This window comes from Castor canadensis, chromosome 5, assembly GCF_047511655.1.
Source record: "Castor canadensis chromosome 5, mCasCan1.hap1v2, whole genome shotgun sequence".
Taxonomy (NCBI): Eukaryota; Metazoa; Chordata; class Mammalia; order Rodentia; family Castoridae; genus Castor; species Castor canadensis.
Window position 1 is genome coordinate 46,109,436 of NC_133390.1, and position 23,471 is coordinate 46,132,906.

Here is a 23,471-nt window from a genome sequence, read left to right on the forward strand (position 1 = left end):
ATGCATTGATATTTGTTCAGCTGGATTTTATATGAGAAACCACATTTCCAAGGTCAGAAATGTGTGTTAGAAGAAGGGGAAAAGGTGTTAAATCGTGACTGGATTCTTCAGAACAGAAAGCATCCACAAAGAAACTTTGTATTAGGTTCAATCAAACGTGTCTTAAAGGTAACAAAACTTGATTTTCCCCCAATTACTTCATTTTATTTGCTATATGTAAAAGTGTACTGTGGCCTAGCAATACTTAGAAATGTTTGCTAATGTTTGCTAATTTTATTTTCGTCATTATATTGAAAATTTTTGAATTTATGTGTATAAAGTGTTAGAGCAAGTGATATTTAAAATTTAGCTATAAAGTGACCCCTAAAAAGTACATAGCACATATATATGTATATATCTGTGTGTATATATAGAAATGTATACATATATGTATATACACAGTGTTAGGATTATGCCCTCTAGGAGTCTTTGGGTGAAAAGCCAGTATTTCCCAAACATAATCTGCCATTAGATTTCTACTACTTAGTATAGCTGTGTGTGTGCATGCATGTTTTTGTGTGTACATGTATGTGAGTGTGGTAGGGGACATTAGCGAAAGGAGAATAGGGAGAGTAAGTGAAGGTTTTGCTTTATAATTTTCTGTTACAAATTATTATTGAAAATGAGGAAGGGCTTCCAACATAAAAGCATTTTATGAGAGTTTTTTTTGTGGTTGAGAGGGCAGGTGAATTAGTTACAAGGGAAGACCTCAAATAAAGATAGAATCTCCTCACATGTGCTCCTAAGATTGTCTTCAGTAGTAATATAAGACATAAATGGTGCATTAGCTATGTGACTAGCATGGTTTGATACATGTAGTGTGTATGTATGTGTATTGAAGATTTTGTGTATATAATTAAAAAGTATAAATTGAGGTTGACTCAATCATGATTTTGTCAATGCTAGTACAGTTTTGATAGTTGGAGAAAAAGTACACAGGAAAATTAAAGACAGTACACAGAAACACCCAAATTATCATAAAGGCTTGTCTACAGATACGTTACAGTACACAAAACTGAAAACAAATGTTTAGCTAACAAATATTCATGTTTGCTTACAGATCTGTTAACCATAGTGAGCACCAAGAATAGAAATATGAGTGAGATATGGTCCCTTACTTCAGGTTGCTTAAAGTCTGGGGAGAAACAGCTGAGTCACCTGACCAGATGACTTAGAAGTACTCTGCAGGGCCCTAGGGGCACTTAGGGAATAGGCTCCTTACCTGGAAGAGGTGGCATTGATCAGGATCTTCAAAAGTAAACAAGGGTGAGACAGCATAGGAGATATGAAGGAGTTCCTGGAAGAGCCACTTTTGTCAGATGAAAAGGTTAGCATTGGTGGCTTGGTTCACTACACAGAAATTAAGGTGGCTTAGGCAGGGAGTGATCACTTGCTCTCATTGAAGGATCTAACTGTGACTAGTTCAGGTTTGCAAAGCACATTTGAGTTCTCTTTTAATTAGCTAGCTCACTAATTCTTTAAAATGAATGATGTGTAGGTGGATACTTCTGATATTTGTATAACTTGTGCATTTGCGTCTTCCTTGTAAATACAAGCAACATGGATATGAACAATATTTGGCAACCAGCCACCCTACCAGTCCTCCTAAAATCAAACAAGTAAAATCAAATTAATCTGGTGAGCATAGATATTTGAATGGATATTTGCACACCTGCCATTTGATTAGAATATGTTATAGGAAAAAATAAGTCATGTTTGCATTTTTTCCTTCGTTCTTAGAGTTATTTTTTTAGTTTCAGTGTTAGTGCCACATCTTGAACAGGCTAACAACTTTTTTTTTTTTTTTTGGTGGTACTGGTATTTGAACTCAGAGCCTCATGCATGCTAGGCAGGCACTCTACCACTTGAGCCACTCCACCAGCCCCCAGGCTAACAACTTTTAGTGAGGAAGGAAAATAAAACTATTAAGCATTGAGTAGAAAAGGCATTAGCATTGTTCTGAATATTTTACAAAGTAAGAATCAGACATCAAACTGCTTCCCTTTTCTCCACCCTTGTCAAAATTCTGCCTATTGATAGCTTCTTTTTCACAGTGACTGTTGCCATCTTTATCTTGTTTCAACATCCTAGTTTCAGTTGCTTTCCTCTGAGGAGTCAAAACTTTGACTTTCTTTGTGATGGTGCTTGCGTAATTACTTTTGGCCATGAACCAGTACAGCAGATGTCCTCAGTTTTCAGCAATTGTCAGTTCCACTCAAGGTTTATCTTTGCCCCAAGTGGAAATAATCGGCAGTGCAGTGAATCTTGATTCAAGTTTATTCTTTTTTGAAATTAAGAGTAAATGAGTATTTTAAACTACTGTGTTTACTTTTCATTTAATATTCTTTTTAAAGGTATGACAGTTTTCTTAGGGCCAGAGGTTACTTAGGTTGTGAGCCATGAAGAGAGATACCCCTTATTATATGAGGCACTGAGGGTTGAGACAAATAGATTTTCTTAATGTTTTTGTTAACTACTACTCACTCCTATAACTGTCTCCATTCCTACTAAATATTATAATACTATTAAGTTTGCAAACTTCACTGACACATTTGCAAAGAATAGCATGGCAAAGTCTGGGATGAAGCCAGTAAACTGTTAAACTGTTTATTATTGCTCGGTTACCATAAAGTACCTCTTAGTTACTAGTGTTTGATGGTCTTTGTCCATCAATAATTATACATGTCTTACAAAAGATGCTATTTTTTGTGAATAACCACCATGAAAACAGAACTTAATGAACTCTTTTTCAATCAACTGGAACAAAAAGCAGGATTCCTGTAAAGGTAACTGAGAAAATGTGCCTTTTTATTTTTGTTTATTTTCATTTTTTTAGCTGTAATTATATTTTTGTTACTATTCTGTTTCCTCCTGTTTATTACAGACATGAATGCCTCTTAGCTTTTTCCCTTTTAAAGTACACCACCCAAACATTGTTTGTATAACACAATGCAGAGGAAACTTGTTTGTGTGAGACACTTAGTTATGTATTCTGCTGCTATTTCTCAGATCCCTGGAGGAACATTTATATGGAAGTATTTGAAATAATGTTAGTAGAACTCTATTATTAATAGCATACAAAAGATCATTGAAGATTAACAGGTGACTGCTCTGGACATTTTTGGCTATTTTCAAAATGAAACTTTGAAAGGAATTATACTTTTATATCTTAAAGATAATTTTATATTATACTTTTTTTGGAAATTGCATCTTAAAAGTAATTTTCTGAAAACAAGATGTTTAAATTTAGTTTTATGTATTTTTTAAGGAAAATAAAAGAATTTATAGAGCATAGTAATACACAATAAATGTGAGCTGTTATTACTTTAATAGTCTACTTATATTCAACATTTTTTTTTTTACTTAACCTCACTTTAGAGAGATAGTTGTGAAATTGTATTTTAACTAATAAAATACGAATTTTCGGTACTAAATTCCCTAACATAGTTCTTTATGTCTTGTATGTGAATATTGAAGACTACTTTCGTATTATAGTTAGCATCCTAAATTGCTTCAGATATTAACAAGAATGAGATCTCAGTTTGGGGAAAGGTTAAAGAATTTTCAAATTGTAGTTTTAAAGTTGCATAGCTCATAATAAAAATGCAATTGTTCAGTCTTGAATAAATTCCACCCCTGATTGTTGTTGATTTAGCTGTTTATTTAAATGTATTTATTTACATTTCGTAATGTTACAGGTAGAAATTGTGCTACTGATACTTGAATTATATAATTACACACTCATGGTCACTGAGATAGACTGTGTGTTCAGTCAGAAGAGTATCTGTAATTTCTTACAAGGGAAAAATAATTGTGATTTTAATTCCCTGAGAAAGGACAAGACCATTTTAGAGTTATAACTTGACTATTGTAAGAAATTTTCATTAAGAAGAATGCAGAGGTTACCTCTTTAGTTGAGACAAGGGAAGAATCTATAAAGCTTACCCAGGACAGTGTGGAAGTGGAGAAAGCAGGAGGGGCACTGTGACTGCAGAGTTGTGGGAAATGAGTGCAAATCAAGATATGTAGAAAAGCAAATAAAAATACAGATTTGATGATTGGGTCTCAAGCCCAGAAGTGTCACAGGGAATGTGATATTTTAACAAGGTGAGCCATATACAGAATAGTTCCTGCTTGACTGGTGGTTGTAACTAGGGCCACTCTTGAAGTTTGGGCACTGACAGTGGAAACAGTTGAGGAGCAATATGTGAAAATTTGATGAAAGGCCCGGCAGGACATGCTGATAGTGGGTGCCTCATTTTTTAAAGACTATACCAGAGTATAGGGTCAAATTTCTGAATGCCTTTTTTCATCAAAACAACTTGCACTAAAGAAAATAGGGTCTCACAAATAGGAAAAACAGATTTCCTTTACTCTCACCTCTAATTCCTACTTCTTTTGTCAATGTAAATTGGATAAACACACTGAAGAGGTAGTGCCTTTCTATTATTTATTTTTTATGTTCCCCATGAGATCACTTCTTATTTAACTCCCTTCCTCCTATAGGGCTTTGTTATGCTTCTAAGAAGGAAGGCTTGCAGACCTTTGGCACTCAGATCCTTTGGTAAATCTGAGCATTGCTTAGTGGAGCAAGTGTTTAAAAAACAACAAAAAAAATTGCAATAAAACTTTTCTATCAGAATATTTATAATTTTTATGCTTCTAACATAATTCCTTAAAAAAACTTACTTAAAAATGATTAAGGAGCAGCAGTATTTCCTTTTTGTTACTTTTGTGAAGAAATGCTACTGAACAATGAGGATAATTGTAACTGTATGTCCAGGGTGGTTAGAATACTAGCTTGTGTGTCTCTAGATAATTTTAAAGTCAAATTAACTTTTTTTTTTTTTCAGGATTGCAGCATTCCAGAGATAGAGCTTTGCCCACAGTCTGACCCAGCATGTTGTCCTATGTATATACAGCGAGCAGTCGCCAATTTGGAAGAGCTGAATATACCCAAATCTACATCCTTCACTGTGAAGTCAGGAGTGTATGTATCAATTTTTCCTTATTATAGTGATTGGTGGCTACCTACGTTAACTTTTAGCTTCGTTTTTCAACAAGTGACATGTTTCTGAAGTTTTAATTAATTAATTTTGTTTATGTTCCTAGATCACCCAAGAATGACTACTGCAGGATATAAAACAGATTCTGTCTTTCTTTGCATCCAATTAAGATTTTGATATATGACTTATAGGAAGAGGTATAGAATCCTTAGACAAAGTATTTGATAGATGAATCCATTGTCTTCTAACACATTGTAGGACTGAAAAATAAAAACATATCCCTGGCCTAAAATTTTGGAGCCTGAACTATTTCTAGAGTATATTAAATGCTGTTGCTTCACCAGTGCCAGGTACATGTCACTGTTTTATTTATTACTCCTCTCTTCCTGCAAGGCAGGTGGTTACCAAAACTGTTATAGATGAATAATTCATCCAAGGCTACTAGCTGGTACGCAATGATTTCATAGTAGGCCAGGTCTAATAGGACGGTAGGTCTGAGATTCTGTTTTAGCTCAGTTCCACAATGGCTTGAATCACAAAAGTCTGTGAATGCCTGGCTCAGTAAATTCCTCTTCTTTCTTTCATTGCTGTTTCTGTTCTGTTGATGACTGTTACACAATTTTGGGGTCACTACAGTACAACTTTCTTTGCTTCCTCTAACCATGAGTTAAAACTCTTGGGCAGACTTAGTAATTGGCCTCTCTATGAGAAACATCTATTATTACCAAGTTTAGCTGGGAGATAGGTGGGTCTATTGGAAATCTTATTTCAAATACTATTCCTGAGGCAGCCAGTAGGGCTAATATTAATTCTAAAAATATGGGTAAAAATGTAAAATGCCTATTGGAATCCCTACCTTTGTTCCACTTAAGAAAAGAGTAGCGTATAGTGAAATGGTTTTAATCTTTCAGTTATATCCTGTTTGAATTAAAGGTCTCATATGTTTTAGATATTAGAAAATTCTAAGAATAATAGTGCCTAGAGCTTGGAAAATATGTTGGACTTACAGATGGAATGTGAACATAAGTACTTGATAGTCTGTTAACTCTTGTCATATGCTTTCTGGCTAGTCATTTTGGTATGTTTTACCAATATAATTGTATGGGAGATTTTTTGTTTGTTTTGGTAGCTATTTTCCTCTTACAGAATAAAACTAAAGCATTACTATTATACTGTAACCAATCATTTATTCCCTGTTTAGTTGGCTTGCCTACCCAGACATTAATTTTAAGGGGCAAGCTACAGTTTTAGAGGAAGACCATGGACTTTTTGAGATTTCTGCAGCAGAACTGAAATCACTATATCCGCTTCAAATGGTAAGAAAATCAAAAAGAATTCCTTTTTCCAAGTACCCATAAATCCAAAATTAACTCTCTATAATTCATTGCTCATACAGCTCAGTCTTGAGAAATGGGTATATATACTACTGAATTGGCATATGTGTGTGTGTATGTGTGTGTGTATATATATATATATATATATATATATATATATATATAATATACATATTGTTATATATATATTGTTTTTCTGTTTATGTTATACAGAATGTCTGAATTTATAATGTGCCAGGTTTATCAAAAATACATGTTGTTTCATCTTAAGTATTAGTCTGTGAAATTCTGGATATTTAATAAGGTTCTGAATTTGTTTTGTTAGTGCTCATTAGAAAATTAGTTGTAATAAATTACTCTTCCACCTAAGTAGTGAATAGTAAGCTCAGCATAAATAATTAAAGGGCATTCTTTAAAGATTGAATAAGAATCTGCAGTATCTATTTCTTTTTGTTGCAAACATTTTTTTTTATTTGAAGGACAAACTGTTCAATTAAATGTTGTCTGTGTGATAAAACAGTTTTGGTTCTGTTTCTTTAATTTTTTTTTGCATTTTTTATTAACATATTGTTGTGCTGAGGGTACATTATAACATTTACAAAAGTTCTTACACTATATCATAGTTGAATTCACCGCCCTCCATCATTTTCCTTTATGTTCTGTTTCTTTTAAAAAATAGAAACCCAGAGAAGAAATTTTAAGAAACATCACAATGTGGAATAGCATTGGAACCAGAAAAATTACAGAATTAGGGTGTTTATAAGGAAGGGATTATCCTATACAACTTTGATATCATAAAGACCTCAAGTATTATTAAGTGTGTTGTTGGAATTTGGAAGGGAAAGTGTGGATATCTCAATGCTGTCTCTAATTTAGGAAGCCCAAGTACTTGTAGAGTAGACATTTTATGACTGCCATTGAAGTATACTCTACTACATGTGATATCTAAACCTAGTACCATTTGTACTCCTCTGCTTGGGACACTGTACAGTGGGATTAAATCTTTAATTGGTTACGTGGTCCAAGGACTAAATCTTTCTGTCTTTTAGTTGTTGTAATCTCAAACCTTTTAAAAATTTCTTGCTCCGTCTATATTGACGTAGAGCAGTCTGACTTGGTTTTGACTACTGTAGAGTTCTGTGCTTCAAATTTATAATTTATCATAACTTAAATTTGACTGATATTTGTAGTCTTATTAGACTTTTTATGACTTACATGTCACTTAGTTACTTACAAATATTTTAAAAATTTACATGTCTTATATCAAAATATCTTGTCATTTTTAGGGTGGACTAAAAGTAGAAATGCCTATGAACTTAAAGGTAAGTCTTAAACGGATTATTGTAGTAAGATGAAAGACAATACTAATCTGTAAGTATTTTTTGAATTATGAGAATAAAATAATTACCTGAATATATAAGACCTAGTGGATATTGGGGTAGTGGGAAGCAACTGTGCATTGTGTTTGCTGAGGACTTACCCTGTGACTGTGAATGGGGAGTGTGTCAGTATACAAAGATGGGGAGGTCTGTACTGTCAACTCCCTCAAACCCACCAAGTGTCTACAACATAGGAAGGTAACAAGTTTGGTATTTGTTGGGGGATGTGGAAAGAAGCTAGCTATTCAAGTGGAAATATTTAGCAGGTATGTGGCAGTGATGCTCAGGGAGGAGATCAAGGCTGATAAGGAATTATAGGCATCCTTTTTCAGACGTCAACTTGTAAACTTGAGTACCTGAAGGGAAGAATAGAAGTAATGAAAACTGTGTGGTACCAGAATCAAGTACATTTTGGGAAAGAAAAGAAGGAATAGATACAAAATATGTCTAAGGTAAGATAGGAAGAAAATTAATACGATGAAAAATGCAAACAAACCCTTTATAGATATAGGAAATAACACCTCTGGCTAGAGCAGGTAAAGAAACAAGAACCCATGCATCCTCCTCTCCAACACAAGACACAACTCCTCCAACCCTCCCATTTCTGAGCATTCTAGTTTATGGAACCTACTGCCATTTTCATAGTGACATAGATGGAATTAAAAAAACTTACATATATGAGTATTAACATACCTTGACTGCATGCTGAAATCATATGTGTGTGTGTGTGTGTGTGTGTGTGTGTGTGTGTATGTATTTCTTAGTTTTGTGATTCAGAATTTCAGGTATGACAGGCTAGGTTTTGTGGGGAGCGAATTAAAGCCTATGAGAACTGGACACAAGCAAGTCAGAGATGCAGTTAATTGCTTTTACCTGTAGGCCAAGATAGGCACAGCCCTTGGCCATGAGACAGGGAAAGGCAGAACAGCTGCATCTTCTAAGCTTGTGTTCAGAGAAGCAGGGAACACAGGTTTCTCCTGTTACAATGCCACGCTCCTCCCCGTTGCTCCACCCTGTTTGCTGCTATAGAAGATCCCTGAATGAGGAAGAGTCGCTTTTTGCTTTTGCCTTTTGGGCTTTACTTTGGGCTTTTTGGTGTGGGAAGCTTTTGGAAGGGAAAAGAATTATTGAAGGGAAAAATTGCTAAAGGGAAAAGAATTGTTGAAGGGAAAATGCTAAAGAAAAAATGCTAAAGAGGGTTTGATGGAAAGTCTGCACTGAGAATATTAACATAAGGCTTCAGAATGCAAAGCTGAGAAAGAACTTCATGCACAGGCCTTAGGAAGGCTAAAGCTAAAGAAAAGCCAAAGAGAACATAGAACAGTGCACAGTGCAAGTCTAAGGACCAAGACCTCAAGAGTTATGCATATGCAGGTTGTAGACATGGCTGTTTATAAGTTTGAGCACCAAGGCTTTAAGAGAGCAAAAGAGGGATGAGTCAGTGCAAGCCTAGGGGCAAAAGACTTTAAGAGCAATTAAGCTAAAGATAAGCTGAGAGCAAACCTGTGAGCCTAAGGAAACAGATTTTAAAGAACTGCTAGGAGCAAGCCCAAGGCCTTAAAGAATCAAGATAAAGCAAGAGCACACTTGGGAGGTATAAGGGTAGGTAAAACACCCAAAAAACTAGATAGCATTTGTGGCCCTCAATGCAGAGAAACTAATGCAGATACTTTAAAGCAACAGAGGCCAATAGGAGAAGGGGACCAGGAACTAGAGAAAAGGTTAGTTCGAGAAGAATTAATTTAGAAAGTAACACACATGCACAGGAAAGCAATGCAAGTTAATTCCCTGTATAGCTATCCTTATCTCAACTAGCAAAAACCCTTGTTCCTTCCTATTATTGCTTATACTCTCTCTCCAACAAAATTAGAGATAAGGGCAAAATAGTTTCTGCCGGGTAGCAAGGGGGTAGGGGGGAGGGGAGGGATAAGGGAGGGGGCAGGAGGAAGAGGAGAGAAATGACCCAGACATTGTATACACATATAAAGAAAAGAAAAGAAAAGGAAAAAAAAGAATCAAGATAGGTTGTAGGCATATTAGAATGGACTGGTCATCATAAGGGATCACTATTTTCATGTTGTTAGATATTAACATGGATGTCATGATAGCTTACTCATCAAAAAATTGTTTTTTACTTAGTTTGAAAATGTTGTCATCGCATGCAGCAAGTATCAAACCCAAATAAAACATTTATCATTTCAAATATAGCCTCTTGCTAAAATCTAATATGTGGAGAACAATAAGATCGATGCTATGTGTTTTGTTCAGTCTATATAATGTTGCTAATTTCTAGAAATAAGGAAGCTGAAATTTTTTTGGTTTAGTGTGTTTTAGAATGAGGTTTTATTGCCCAATTTGGAGTTACAAGTTGGGCACAAATTATCTCATTAGTCACAAATAGTACTAAGTGATAAAGTGTGGACACATTAACTCTATTATCATTGTTAACCAATTCACATATTTAGCATAGCTGGTACTTAAGAAGTAAAAAAACAGCAAAATAGAAGTGAACACAGTACCAAGCCAAATTTGAAGTAAATGAAATGCTGTAAATTTGTTTTGTACTATACTCGTCACACCATCCCAAAAGTTGAATCAAGTATCTAATTAACAAAACACTTTTCAGTCATTATTTTAGGAAGCATTGTATTTAAATTTAAAACTTTGCATGTCTGTTTTCTCCTTAATGACTATTAATCACCATAGAAGCAGTTAGTGCTATTAGGTGTAGTGTATTTTTTTTTTTTAACACAGTAATTATAACCTAGAACCTCCAACAGGCTTTTATCTTTTATAGGGAACATTCAATAGATATGAGGCAGATCTGTATTAAATTTAAAACCCAGAGATAAATGTATCAAGATAATTGAAGGATCAGTTTATAAGACAATTTAGCCTATGACCTGACCCTAGGATTTGGGTGACCAGAACAAAGTAATCATACTTTAATTTAATTAATGGGTTTAATTAAACTAGTTTATCTTTTTGATGTTTAGGACTCATATATTTCTTGTGAAAATCAGACTTTGTTGTATGACTGCATTAATGAAAAAAAAACAAGATGGCGGCCCCATTCATTGTTGTCATTGATATGACTTAAGTAAGTCAAAATGTATCTTCTAAAATATGAGCATGTTAAATAACTTTTTCATATTTTTCAGGTTATTATTTATGAAAAACCTCACTTCCATGGACGGGTCAAAGAGTTTAGTGAACATATATATTCGGTCCCTAACTTTTTAAAAAATGATAGAGAATTTCATGGAATTGGTTCAATTCGTGTCATCGGTGGAGTGTGAGTGTCATATTTTCAACATTTTATAAATGTTTATGTTTGAAGATTAGTATGAAAATATGTTAAACAGAGTAAAAGCAGCCAGCCCTGATGTAAAAACATACATCACTCCTGTAATATGAGAAGAAAGTACTATTTACTAATAACTTTCTATAAACTTGGTATTAAAGATTTTGAAATAGAAACTTTTCTACATTTACTCTGAAATTTCAATACATAACATGTCTTAACTCAATTTAGAAGATAAGAATTGTAAGATACAATTATTCTTTTCAGAGGTTATGAAAATGAGTGAGAGCCCAGTTATTAATCCGCTATTCTGTTAATCTGTCGATTTCATTTGATTTACAGGGCTGAGGACTTCCACAGTGAGCCCTATTGTGTTAAAGGAATAGTCTGGGTTGTGTGTTTCCAGATTCTAGAATTTTGACTCTCTCCCCGAACTGCTTTTGAGGAAGCCCTCTAAGAATCCCTGGCTATAAACGGTGGATAACTATCATTCTTAATCAGCAGCTATAGGAACATACACCCTAGAAAATCTATGACCAGGCTGAGATGTGTCTTTATATTTATATACTGGCAGTTGAAACCATGAAGAAGAAACTTTCTTCAGAGCTTATGTGCCATTGTTCCAATTCTTTTGTCTTTCTTGACACATTAGTTATTTTCGAATGTTCGTTGATGTGAATTTTAGGCACTGGTATCACTTGATATTTTGTGGAACATATAACTTGTTTATGCTCTAGTGAATAATGCTACAGAAACATTTTATTCATGGGCATTAAGTAACCTAAAGTCTTAGACTTTACAATTTCTTGTAACAAATTAAGTGATGGCATACCAGCCAAAATGAAAATGATAACTGCTAATTGGCCTCACATGCTGATGATCATTTTATTTATTCTTAAATTAAAATTATTACTTGGGGTTGAAAGGACAAATACTGTTTGGATAAACAGTTTTCATTTAACTTATTTATTTGTGGTCTTCTCTGGTTTGTGAACACACATGTGGTTTGTTAATCCTGCTATAAGATATTTGTGCCTTTTTCTTCCTTTGGGATCTAAATGTTTTTCCCATTAATCAGATAGATTTTAAACTAGTCTTCTACTTCACCAAAATTATCTGCTAAAATTCAGTGTGATGAATAATATAATTTTTTAAGGTTTTTACAACTATTTTATTTAAAAAACTCAAGAAAATGTCTATAATATACATACTTTTTATTTGATATTTACAGGGGAATAATATGATGTTCCCGCTTAAAAATGACCAGCTAACTTCATTTCTTTTACCCTTTCCACCATGTTTTGCTTTTTTAGCTGTTTATCTTTATCTGTAGATAGCAAGGACTCTTCCCTATCCCTGTCCTGTCTTGAGGAATCTAAAAGAATCTTGAGGAACGTGAGATCAGTGTTCTTAACATTTCTCAGATAACATGAACATTTAAATATTCCAGATAGACACATAAATTGAATCTAAATCAAAGCTTAGTCTAAGAAAAATCAGATAGAAGGTTTTCGTACTGTCATTATGTAATAGTTTTACTAATCTTAATCAATCCTTTATCTTAATCAATCCTTTAATATCAAGGTCTTCTATATCTTTTATTTATTCTTTTTCATATTCAGATATAGTTAAAAGAAAGTTTTGGATAACCACATTGTTATAAAATTAAATAGCTTAGAATGTGTAAGTTTCTTGTGAAATTTATTTTCACATAATAGTTTAAGAACAAAATATTATTAGTCTCTGTACATACTACATATATATTAAGATTTATAGGTCCATTCCCTCTCACATAGACTCTTTCACCACTGCACCTCACAGAAAGTAAGGAGAGACTAGCAGTGATGGAAAGGGTATTATTTTGTGCTGTATGAAAGCAATTTTATGTTTTAGATCTTCATAACTTTCCTAGGGGTGGAGAAAGGAAAAACAATAAAAGGCAGCCTTCCTAGGCTTTATTTTGTTAGGTTCCAGAATTAAGAAGTTCCTAACACAGGAGCTTAGAATAACCATCCTTAGACTTTGCCCAGTTGTAGGTTCCAACCCTGACTACAAAGTGCAGCTATAAGCCAATTTTACCAGGTCAACATGTTTTATGGACCATCTGTGCATGCATTGCATTAGATACTGTGGATTACCTTACAAAAAGGTAAGTTTCGTGGAGGGACAACGACCAATGGTGTTACCAGTGTTCTCTACTGATGCTTTTAGATGAGAAGTAGTATACTTCTGTTCCTGGAAAGTATTTGGAAATAGTACTTCCTATTTCCATGGTCACTAATGATAAAATGGTGGGATCAACATTTCCCACTCATAAGTATTTACAGAGGCACCAGAGCTAATTCCAGCTCAATCACATTTCCTAGTTTCTCTGGTAAACCCTCCTATATTATGTTTTTGATCTGTAGCTTGGTGAGAGTGTCCTTTGACTTTAACTGTGAATAAATCATTAACATAATAGTCATTCTATGTTTCCAGAGGGCTTAATCGGTAAAATAAGAATGATTATCTTTGTATCTGAATGTGAGTTTATAACTTTTCTCATTGGCTTTTTGTGCTTTCTCTTATTTCTGCTTGGCAAACTACTCTCTGACTGTGGTGAGATATGGTAATAAGTCTTGCCACAAATACTTAATGAGCTTGCACTGTTGCAAGTCAAAATTAACTTTTTATTTGGAAAAGCCTCCAAACTACAAAAATTATTGATCAATGAAGCACACACCATTTGTCTGTCTTTGTAAATGGAAACAAAACAGATGTGTTACTTTTTAGAATATGGAGATGAGTAACTATGTGCTTTATCATTTTCTCTTTCGCTTTCTTGACTAATTTTATTAATAGCTCATTTGAATGTTCTTTGTTTTTCTAGGTGGGTTGCCTATGACAAAGAACATTTTAAAGGACAACAATTCCTACTTGAAGAAGGAGACTTTGAAGATAGTAATGCCTGTGGGGCATTAATTGGCCCCATCTTATCTTTCCGGTACTTACAAGCTGTGAGTTTGCTTCTTTAGCCTTAACTTACTAGCTGCCATAGTTTTTCATGAAATTTAGACATGACCTCTGTTAGAACATAAGGTTATAGAATGTATCTAGCTCCTGAGAACATTAAACTGTAGTGAATATGCTTCCTTGTTTTTAACTGCCACAGCTACTATAGAATATTTAGTTTTTTTACTTTTTGCCCATAGATTCTGTAATGTTTTTTGAGTATCTGCTTTGTTAGATATATGGTGCTATCTGCTGGCATTTAGTGGGCAGAGACCCTTTCCCAATATCCCAGAACAGGCAGTCTGATAGGGAAGATAGCACTTATATAAATAGTGTTTATCTGTGACTGGATTAAGTACTCAGGGTACCCCAAAAAAGGTTTACTTATTCAGTCATCTACACTTAGAGTACAGAGGGCTGCATAAGAAGGATTATAGCTGACCTCACATTTCATGTTCAAGAAAGAATTATCCAAGTGGACAATATCCAGGATAAGGGTAAAAGGCAAAGGTAGGTGCTATTTAGCAAGGGATTAACCTATATGTAAAGTCAAAGTTATAAGTCATTTGTTCTCAGGTCATTTTAATCCTTAGGACTGTTTGGCAATATCTGGAGACATTTGGCTGTCATGTCAGGAGTCATGAATAAAGGGCCTCATACCATATTGAAGAATTTTCTTTTTTCTTGAATTGATCATGGGTCACTGGTGTCTGTAGACCTAGTGAGCATGATTAGATTGATATTTTAGAAAGATCTTTTTGGATACTGTGTTAAGAAATAGTGTGGGATGAGGGAGCTGAAGCTGGAGGTAAAAGGCCCAGAATATCACAGGACTCTTAGGTAGAAATGGATGAAAACACAGAGAGATGATAAAAGTTAAAGAGTTCCTGGAATATCGGAATTTACCACATGTCATTCATTATTCTGACCAGCTCTATGGACTTCTTAATGTGTCCAGAAAGGCATGTTTTCTTATTATTCAGGTGTTGTCACTGCAATGTTGACCCAAAATGATCTTTACCCTAAACTGTTTTGAATGGTCTCTGAATCCCTCTTTAAGAGAATTGTTAGTGAAATGAAGGATTGTTGCAGGAGGGCTCAGACAGTGACTGAGAGGGCACTGAAGCTTTCGGGAAGCAAGTTTATTAAGCAAGCCGGCAGTGACTCAGTGGATGCCAAAGGGGGCTTTCCTTATGTACCATTTACAGCAGGTTACAGAAATGGGGGGGTGCAGCTTGTCACATACACAATCACGTCATTTCATGGGCTGCTGTAACATCTGGGTTGAGGTGACTCTTCTCTGGTGTCCAGGTAGCATTCCCCAACTCCGTTTTCTCTTTGTTTCACTGTAGCGCTCATTAATCTCTCTTCTCCCTCTCTGCCTTCCTGCCACAGAATAATCACTGGGTCCACATAGATTTAGATGAGCACAGGGACTACGTTCTATGGCCCTTTAAGGTTTCTGTTTGATGGGCTCAACAGCAGCTGTTTTATGACCCCCGACCCTGGTAGGCAGGAGGAGCCAGGAGAGAAGAAGCACAGGATCAAGGGAACTTTTTTTTTCATAAATGATCTTTCTCAGTGAGTTGGAAACAAATTCTATCTGAAAAAATGTAGGATAGCCCATTGGAAATTGAATACTGGGATTGCTTGTGCAATAATAGGTAGATAAATTTTAAAATGTTTAGTACACAATTCTAATACACAAGGAGTTCTCAAAGCTCTATGAGTTAATAGGTAGAGCTGGTCATGTCTCAACCTGGAAAAGAGTGAAGCCAGTATTTACAGTTTCAGTGGTAATATAAAATAAACAAAAGAACAGATAGAAAGCTACAGAATGCAAGCAATTTTCAGATATTCTGGCTGCAGTTCATGGAACACTCTGGATTTACTAAGGTCAAATACCGGACGTGTTCCTTAGGGATAATGGGATCTGTGTCATGGAGTGCTTTGGAGAGGACAACCAGAAATGTGTTCTCAATTCCAAATGAGTCATTTAGATATATTGATGTAAGTTGATTGCTTTTTAAGAAAGGAAAAGACTAAAAGAAATACAGCAGAATTTAGGCTTCAGGCATTAAGGAATTTTAATTCCTTGGTTTCCTCAATAACACATTCTTGGTGCGCTTGTTTTACTTTTCTGTTTTACACTCTCCTAACTTTTAGATTTGCTTTTGCCATGATTTTCAGACTTAGCACCTCTTTTCAGACCTCTGAAACTAGGTGGTACCCAGCAAAGACCATTATTTCCCTTAAGTTAATGGATACCCATATCTCTACTGATTACTGGTGTCTCTATCAAGTTGCCCACCTGGGGTTCTGGCACAAAGAGCTGGGGGTAGGGGGTGGTTCCAGAGATCAGCTGAGGGGTTTTATGGAATTTAAAAGTAATCAAGTTACTGATCCTTATGACTTATCTTTGGGCCTGAGTTAACTGTTTATTTGTTTTCTTTAGTGATAGCGAGTGTTGTACTAGACTATCCAAGTGCTTTAAAAATGTAAAATGGAATATAGTTTTTAAGATTGTTTCATCACTGTTCATTCTTCTTGAGCTCTACTTAACATCTATGGGACTGTCAATGCTATTGAAGTGTATTTAGAAAGTAGTTATGGTAGTAACCTAGTAATCTCATTAGTGCTTACCCTAGACCTGACTCACCTCCTGAACAAAGCAGTTAGACATTTCTGTTTTGTTGGTTTTTGTTTGTTTGTTTTTGTTTTTCTGGTGCTGAGGATTGGGCCAGGCATGAGCTCTACCACTGAGCTTCACTCCCAGCTGGATGCTTTTGCATATTAAATACCATGCTTTGTACATGTGAGTCCTATAGGATTATCCCCAGGTGGTTAGACCCAGGGGTTTGGTCACAAGACTCTGAACACACAAATTGGCTTAAAACTAGAGTCTTGTCAGAAGGGACACCACATTGATTGCAACTAGTTAACTGTTCAGTTATTGTATGTTTAGTAAGGTTAAAAGAAAAATGCCAAAAGAGATAAACCAGGAGAAGATTCAGAAGGGGAAATGTACCGAGAAAAAGAGGGAAAGCAAAAGCTATGATAAGAAAAGCTACAAGTGAAAGTAGAAGATGGAGAACGAAAAATGAGGATACTCCTTAGAATATTCCTGTGTCCCTTTGAGAAGTCTCTGAGAATGGTGGTGTAAGAAGGAGATGAACTCAAACTACGTGAGCATATTTACTTGGTAACTCATATGCCACCAGCACTTGTATGTGACAGTGAAACTTGTGACAACGGATGCCTGATGTTCTGCTCAGTTTTGGTTAAGCATGTGGGCCTGAGCCTGTAGCCCATTTCCCAGCTAACTCATTCACTACATGACTCCCACGGCCCACACAATGTAATATGTGCAAATCATGGTTCAAGTCAAGTACATCTCAGTGTAACACAAGGTATTTCTAAATGATAAGGCACAAACATAGCACACAGACATACGTCAGTATTTTTTTATGTACTTGTCCTATTTATTCAAGTGAAACATATTGCAGTTCATCCCTACTCTTATTCTTAAAACCCTAATGAGGAGTAAAGAACAGGTACTTGTAGGACAGAATAAGTAGAGACAGAGAAGGAGTTTCAAAGTCACCAGAGTGGGAGAGGAGAGTTCTGTACTTAAGAGCTGCTGAAGAACCTTCCCATTATGGCTAGGTCTGATTTTGTTGGTGACTGTTGATACTGTTCTTGGCAAAGACCAGACTGGGCCCCCTTTAGCTGTCATCATTAGGTTGAATCCTTATGGTTGCCTGGAAATAGTCAACACACATTCAGTTTGTAAGGAACAGAGGCATGTCTAGGACCTTCAGGTGAGGTAGGTTCATGTTGTTCATGTAACCATGTTTGTTGATGTTCCACCAGTGTGTAAGTATCATACTTGATTGGGAAGTTTGTTCTGGGGACTTTAATTGAGATCACTCGTAGACTTCAAAACTTGATTCCTTTTCTGGAAAATGGCATTCTTTGTGTGTGTGTGTGTGTGTGTGTGTGTGTGTGTGTGTGTATGCATTCATGTGTGCACACGTGCACGCATCCATGTGTAAGATCAGGAATTAGTAGGACTCAGAAAAGGTTAAGTATTTTCAAAATAAAGTGTTATGGTTGATAGTGATCAAGCATAAATCTTCCCAGCTCTCATTTTTTAAAGAACCACGTGGAAGTAATGAAAGTAGTAGGTATACTTAGATTCAAAGTTTTTGTCTCGAGGCGGAATTAAGAACACAATAATGGGTTAGAAGTTATTTTATGATAATTTTTAGCTAAGAAGTCCTTACCTTTTACTCTAAAGAGTCAAATGAAATTTGGCCCAGCTAAGTCAGCAATTGTAAAGTCCTTGAAAGTCGACAAGTAGTGAGTGCATGCAAGAGAATTTTTAAAAAATGTTTTCTCTTATACATGCCCTGTGCTTTTGAACCCTGTTTTGCTTCATGTAAAATGGGTTTGTTGATTTTTTTTTGTTGTTGTATTGGCAGTACTGGGGTTTGAACTCAAGGTCTCACACTTGCTAGGCAGATGCTCTACCACAAGAGCCACTCTGCCAGCCCAAACTTCATATGAAATGAATGTTCACCTTGAAGTCGTCTATTTATAGATTTTATATTAAAAATGGGAGAAAAGTAATATTGTTGATACTTACAGAGCTTGATTGCATTTTCTATAGGTCTAAGACCTGATATACAAACATTGAAGTAAGAGTGAGTTTTTTATTATAGAAATTTGAAAAAAATGTGGAATTGTTCAACTTTCCTATTCCTATAGATGACCACTCCTGATATTTAAAAAATTAGTCTTTTTTTACACATAGGGTTTTTTTCCATACTTGTAATCTTACCAGTGTTTATAGTTTTATTTTTTTCCTGTTCTCTCATCCTTTCATTTATATCTATCCCTGGGCTTTTTGCTAGTCTAAGTAATGCATCTTTGCATCTGTATCCCTCATCTTTTCAGTTTCTTCAAGAAACATTTCTTAGAAAAGGAATGTTATAGTTAGCATGAACAGTTTGTCTTATCTGCTTCTAAATAATCTTCTAAAATAGTTTTTCAGTTTGTATTTCTATCAGCAATCTGACAAAATTGAATTTTTGGATCTCAATTTTTAAAAGTGAAAATTATGTCTACATTGTTTTAGTTTAAACTTTTACTCATGAAATTAGATACTTGTGTATTTGTTTTTAATATTATTCTTTTGTGAATTAACTCGGTCTTTTGCTACTTTATCTGTTTAGGTTTTAGAGTTTTTCTAAGATATCTTTATTTTAAACATATTGTTCACTATATATTAAAAAATTTCCCATCTTTTAGTTTTTAGTAAATCACTTATTTTTGTCTATTTTTTTGTTACATTTAAGCCCATAAAATCATCTCTCACCTTTCCCACAGTTCAGTATATATTCACTTTTGTCCCCTATAAGTTTTACTCATTGTGCACAAATGAGACTTGTTTCCTTTACAGTTACTGTTAAATGAAATAGCCTAGAAGCCCCAGCATTTTATCACCTGTTGACTAATTTCCATTTATATAAATATGTTACACTTTCCTTATTAAAGAAAATGTAGGGTTATTTTTTCCTTCAAACTACATAAGAATAGCGACTATAAAATTGTTTCTTGTGGCATTTAAATTTGTGTAAATGTTACCCAAGAGTACATGAAAGTTGTGCTTAGCTATGTCAGTCCATTAAAACAAAATGTGTTTTCCTACCTTTTTAGAATTTTATAGAATCTTCTATCACCCTGTTTGAATCTGACCTTGAAAGTGGGAAGTTTATTGACATTACAAATCAGGAAATTTGTGACTTAGAAGAAATTGGCTTTGGCAGTGAAACACGATCCATTCATGTTAAAAGTGGAGTGTAAGTTGTCCACTATCCCAAGAACCTTGAGAAATTCTTTGGTGTTTAAAATTGTTGCTTAACTTGATTCTGCATCATTTCTTTTTTCCTTTTCGATACTAGGTGGGTTGCCTACCAGCAGAAGTTCTTCTGTGGAGAACAATATATTTTAGAGAAAGGAAAATACAAATGCTTTTTTGACTGGGGAGGATCAAATAATATTATCTTGTCAATCCGACCTGTCCAACTGGTAAGTGGAGTATGAGGATGACAAATGCCAGGGTCATGTAATGGTACACAGTTGAATATATGGAACAAATTTTTTACAAGTGGTATTATTGCATTATTTTATATATGCATATAATAAATAAAACATGAACTTGTTTAGACTCCATAGAGAGCCAGTAGCTATTAGCATATTGAAGGAGATGACTCTGTAATTTGGTAAGTTTAATCATTCAGCAACATTTATTTTAAGTGCCTCCAATGTGCCAGACATTATACTGATCACTGGAGATAACATGACAAAAACTGTCCTGATTACTGTCTGTCCCTTCTGGAAGATAGATGTACGAGTAACTAATTATAGTGTGAATCATGAGAAAATGAGATATTTAGGCTGTTCTTGGGGAGCTCAGAGGGGATTTCTAAGTGCCTAGGCAATTGGGGACCTCACCAAAGGAAAGAATATATTGAGTGATATCTTAAGGAATAAAAGCAAACTTGCTATGCAGGAAGGATGTTCCACAGAGAGAGAGGGAATCATTTCCTAGTTTTCAAAACTATGGATTTGTGGCTGTGGCCAGTTTGGGTAATAACCAACAGTATTTGTGCCAATGAGATAGTGGTCTGAAATTTACAATCTTTCTGATGAATATTGGACCCATTTTTCTTCTAACTACAATACTACTAAAAATGGATTAGTTATAAATACTATAATTGTTTAAGAGAATTCAGTAGGTTATTTGAGTCATAGTTCAAGGAATTCAGTAAATTGGTCAGACCATTAAATTTTTTTCAAATGATATTTTCAAAAATGCAAAAAGATAATTAATATTATATGATTGAAAATTTTAAAACATTTAAATATTTTTTTTTAGGAACCCCTTGGAATAAATGAACCTCCACATTTGGTACGTTTTAAAATATCCTTAACTTGTAATAGATTATTTACTATGTACTTTTGTTCAAATCTTTCTTTTCCTTCAGATAAATTTGGTGTATCTATGTATGCTGTGGGTCAGTCTTTTTTTTTTTTTTTACAGAATGATGCTTTGTTTATCTAAGCCCTCAGAATTAAAGCAACATAGCAAACACGCATATTGGGGTACAAAAACACAAATACACTTCCAGCAGTTCATAGAAAAACACAAGCATGCTAAAGGGAGATCGAAAGACTGGGGAAACAAAAAGATGGAAAAAAAAAAACAAAAACAAAACCAAACAACCCACCATAGAACACTACAAGCACTGACAATTACCACCTTAAGAATAGTCAACACAGTGATCGTCAGGAGAATCAGATAGTGTGGGTCAGTTTATATTGTACTTGGTGGGCAGGAGTGCCTGTAGTATTTATATTGATCTGGATTTGTCACATATCTTTCATTTTTCTCTTCATAGAGCTTTAGGGTCATTGAACTTGTGTCAGTCTTTTCTATTGCTCATTCTTTCCTCATGTTACATTCTTATTCACCACTATATATGATGCTGTTTTTGGAGGAGCAGGCAGCATGGAGCAGCCACTGTCTTGCATGCTTATTATGTACTTGTATTTCTTTTTTATTATCTTGTACTGAGGGCACATTGCGCCATTTACAAAACTACTTACAACATATGTTAGTTAAATTCACCCCCTCTATCATTCTCTTTTGCCCCCCCTCCCCATTTCTTAGAATAGTTTCAACAGGTCCCATTTTTTCATTTTCAGATGTGTATTATTTGTATCATTTTAACCCTCCTACACCCTTCCCTTGTGTCCTGTTCTCCTACCCCACCCGCCAACACTGGTACCAACCCCTAGACAGAATCTATTTTACTTTCCAGTCCTCTGTTTTTGAGGGGAAAAAAAAAACATTTTTGCTTTAGGTATCTATGCAAAGAGTTTCATTATGACATTTCCATGTATATATATTTTGTATCCTGAATTAGGTCATCCCCTCCGTTTTCCTCCTTTTTATCTTAGTCCCCTTATGGTGATTTCAACAGGTTTAAAAATTCTGTATTAATTCTTATATAGAAAGTATCTCACCCATATTCCCTCCTTTGTACACATATTTCTGGTACCTGCAGTGAATGTTTCTTTAAAGCACTAGAAAAGATGAACCCCTCCTTATTTGTTTCTAGTGTGTTTATGGTTTGAAGAGGACTGGGTAAAATTCTGGAGCCTAATGTTTGTTTATTATCTGTTGAGATCTAGAAATTGTGTTTTTTTAAATTTTGCTGTTAATTCTATAGGATCAATGTTAACATGAAAGCCGAGATTGAAAATTTAAATATTTAAATTTAAGAATTTAAGCTGCCATTATCATGTAGTTAGAAGTAGCAAAGTATCTCTATTTCCTAGTTTCTGGCTCCATTGACAAGGCTGCATTTTCAAGGGTTTACACTAAAGGATATATCATGACAGGAACAAAACAGCCACAAAAGGAAGAAGGGATGAGAAACACTGCTTTCTTTGTTTCATTTTTAAAAACTGTATTTGGAAAAATTGCTGTTAAAAAGTCAAATATAGTGATTAATTTTAAATGACATTTTCTACCTTTACATGATCTTTTTCTGTGAATGTCTGTTTTTCATACTGGTGTCAGTGTTTGTATATGTTAGATCAGCTTAGATTTGCCATATTTCTATTCATAATGGCTTGGGGTTTTATTATTTTCTGATTAGCTCAGATCTATTGGGAACATTTCTTTCTTGAATATCACTGAGTAGTTGTAGTTAGAGACACTTCCTGCCAGATAATTACTTTGAATTTGTGAAAACTCTGAACTGTGCATTTTTAAAGCATTTTTTTACATGAATCAAAATAGCATGAGTAGATAATTGAGCTGAGCAAGAATGATTTCAAACTTCATTTTTTTTTGAATTTTCAGTACAGATAAAACCTCCTAGTCTCTTAAGCTTTCTTTCTTCCACTCCTAACTCCCTGCTCTTTGTTTTGTTGGACTTCCTTGTTTGGGGCAGATTGCTGGGAGGATTTTCTTTATAGTATTTCCAGTTCACATTGAAATAAGAGGAAGCAGCAGAAAACGCCCAGTGAAATTGGCTCCACTTTATATTTTCTGGATGTAGGTCAGTTAGTCTTATGAAATAAACATTTCTGACAGGTATATGATAGCTGAATATTTGATAACATGCATACAAAGCCATCTTTGTTTACCCAGTGTCAAAGTTCTTATTTTACCAGTTGACTAAACTTTCAGATATTTTTCTTGTTTATACTTACCTAAACACAAACAAACATCTTAACTGTGTATTTTCCATGTTGGAGGACAGAGGAGATAGTTATTTCTAAGAGTTCAAGTCAGAAGGGAATTTTTTTTTTTTTTTTTTAATGCTGGTGATTTTAAAGG

General features: G+C 34.7%; 1 protein-coding gene across 2 annotated transcripts in view; it reads left to right on the forward strand.

The window, feature by feature from the left end:
• Positions 1-23,471, forward strand: part of Crybg3 (crystallin beta-gamma domain containing 3) — a 118,795-nt gene that overhangs the window by 56,332 nt on the left and 38,992 nt on the right. Inside the window, exons 7-15 of one of the 2 annotated variants that reach the window (XM_020177638.2) lie at positions 21-168; positions 4,893-5,029; positions 6,247-6,361; positions 7,666-7,701; positions 10,920-11,053; positions 13,932-14,058; positions 19,775-19,917; positions 20,020-20,146; positions 20,997-21,029. In XM_020177638.2, coding sequence (XP_020033227.2) covers positions 21-168; positions 4,893-5,029; positions 6,247-6,361; positions 7,666-7,701; positions 10,920-11,053; positions 13,932-14,058; positions 19,775-19,917; positions 20,020-20,146; positions 20,997-21,029 — 1,000 coding nt within the window. Of the gene's footprint in view, positions 1-20; positions 169-4,892; positions 5,030-5,151; positions 6,362-7,665; positions 7,702-10,919; positions 11,054-13,931; positions 14,059-19,774; positions 19,918-20,019; positions 20,147-20,996; positions 21,030-23,471 lie in introns of those variants that run through there. The other variant, XM_074072953.1, reaches the window with a different exon arrangement.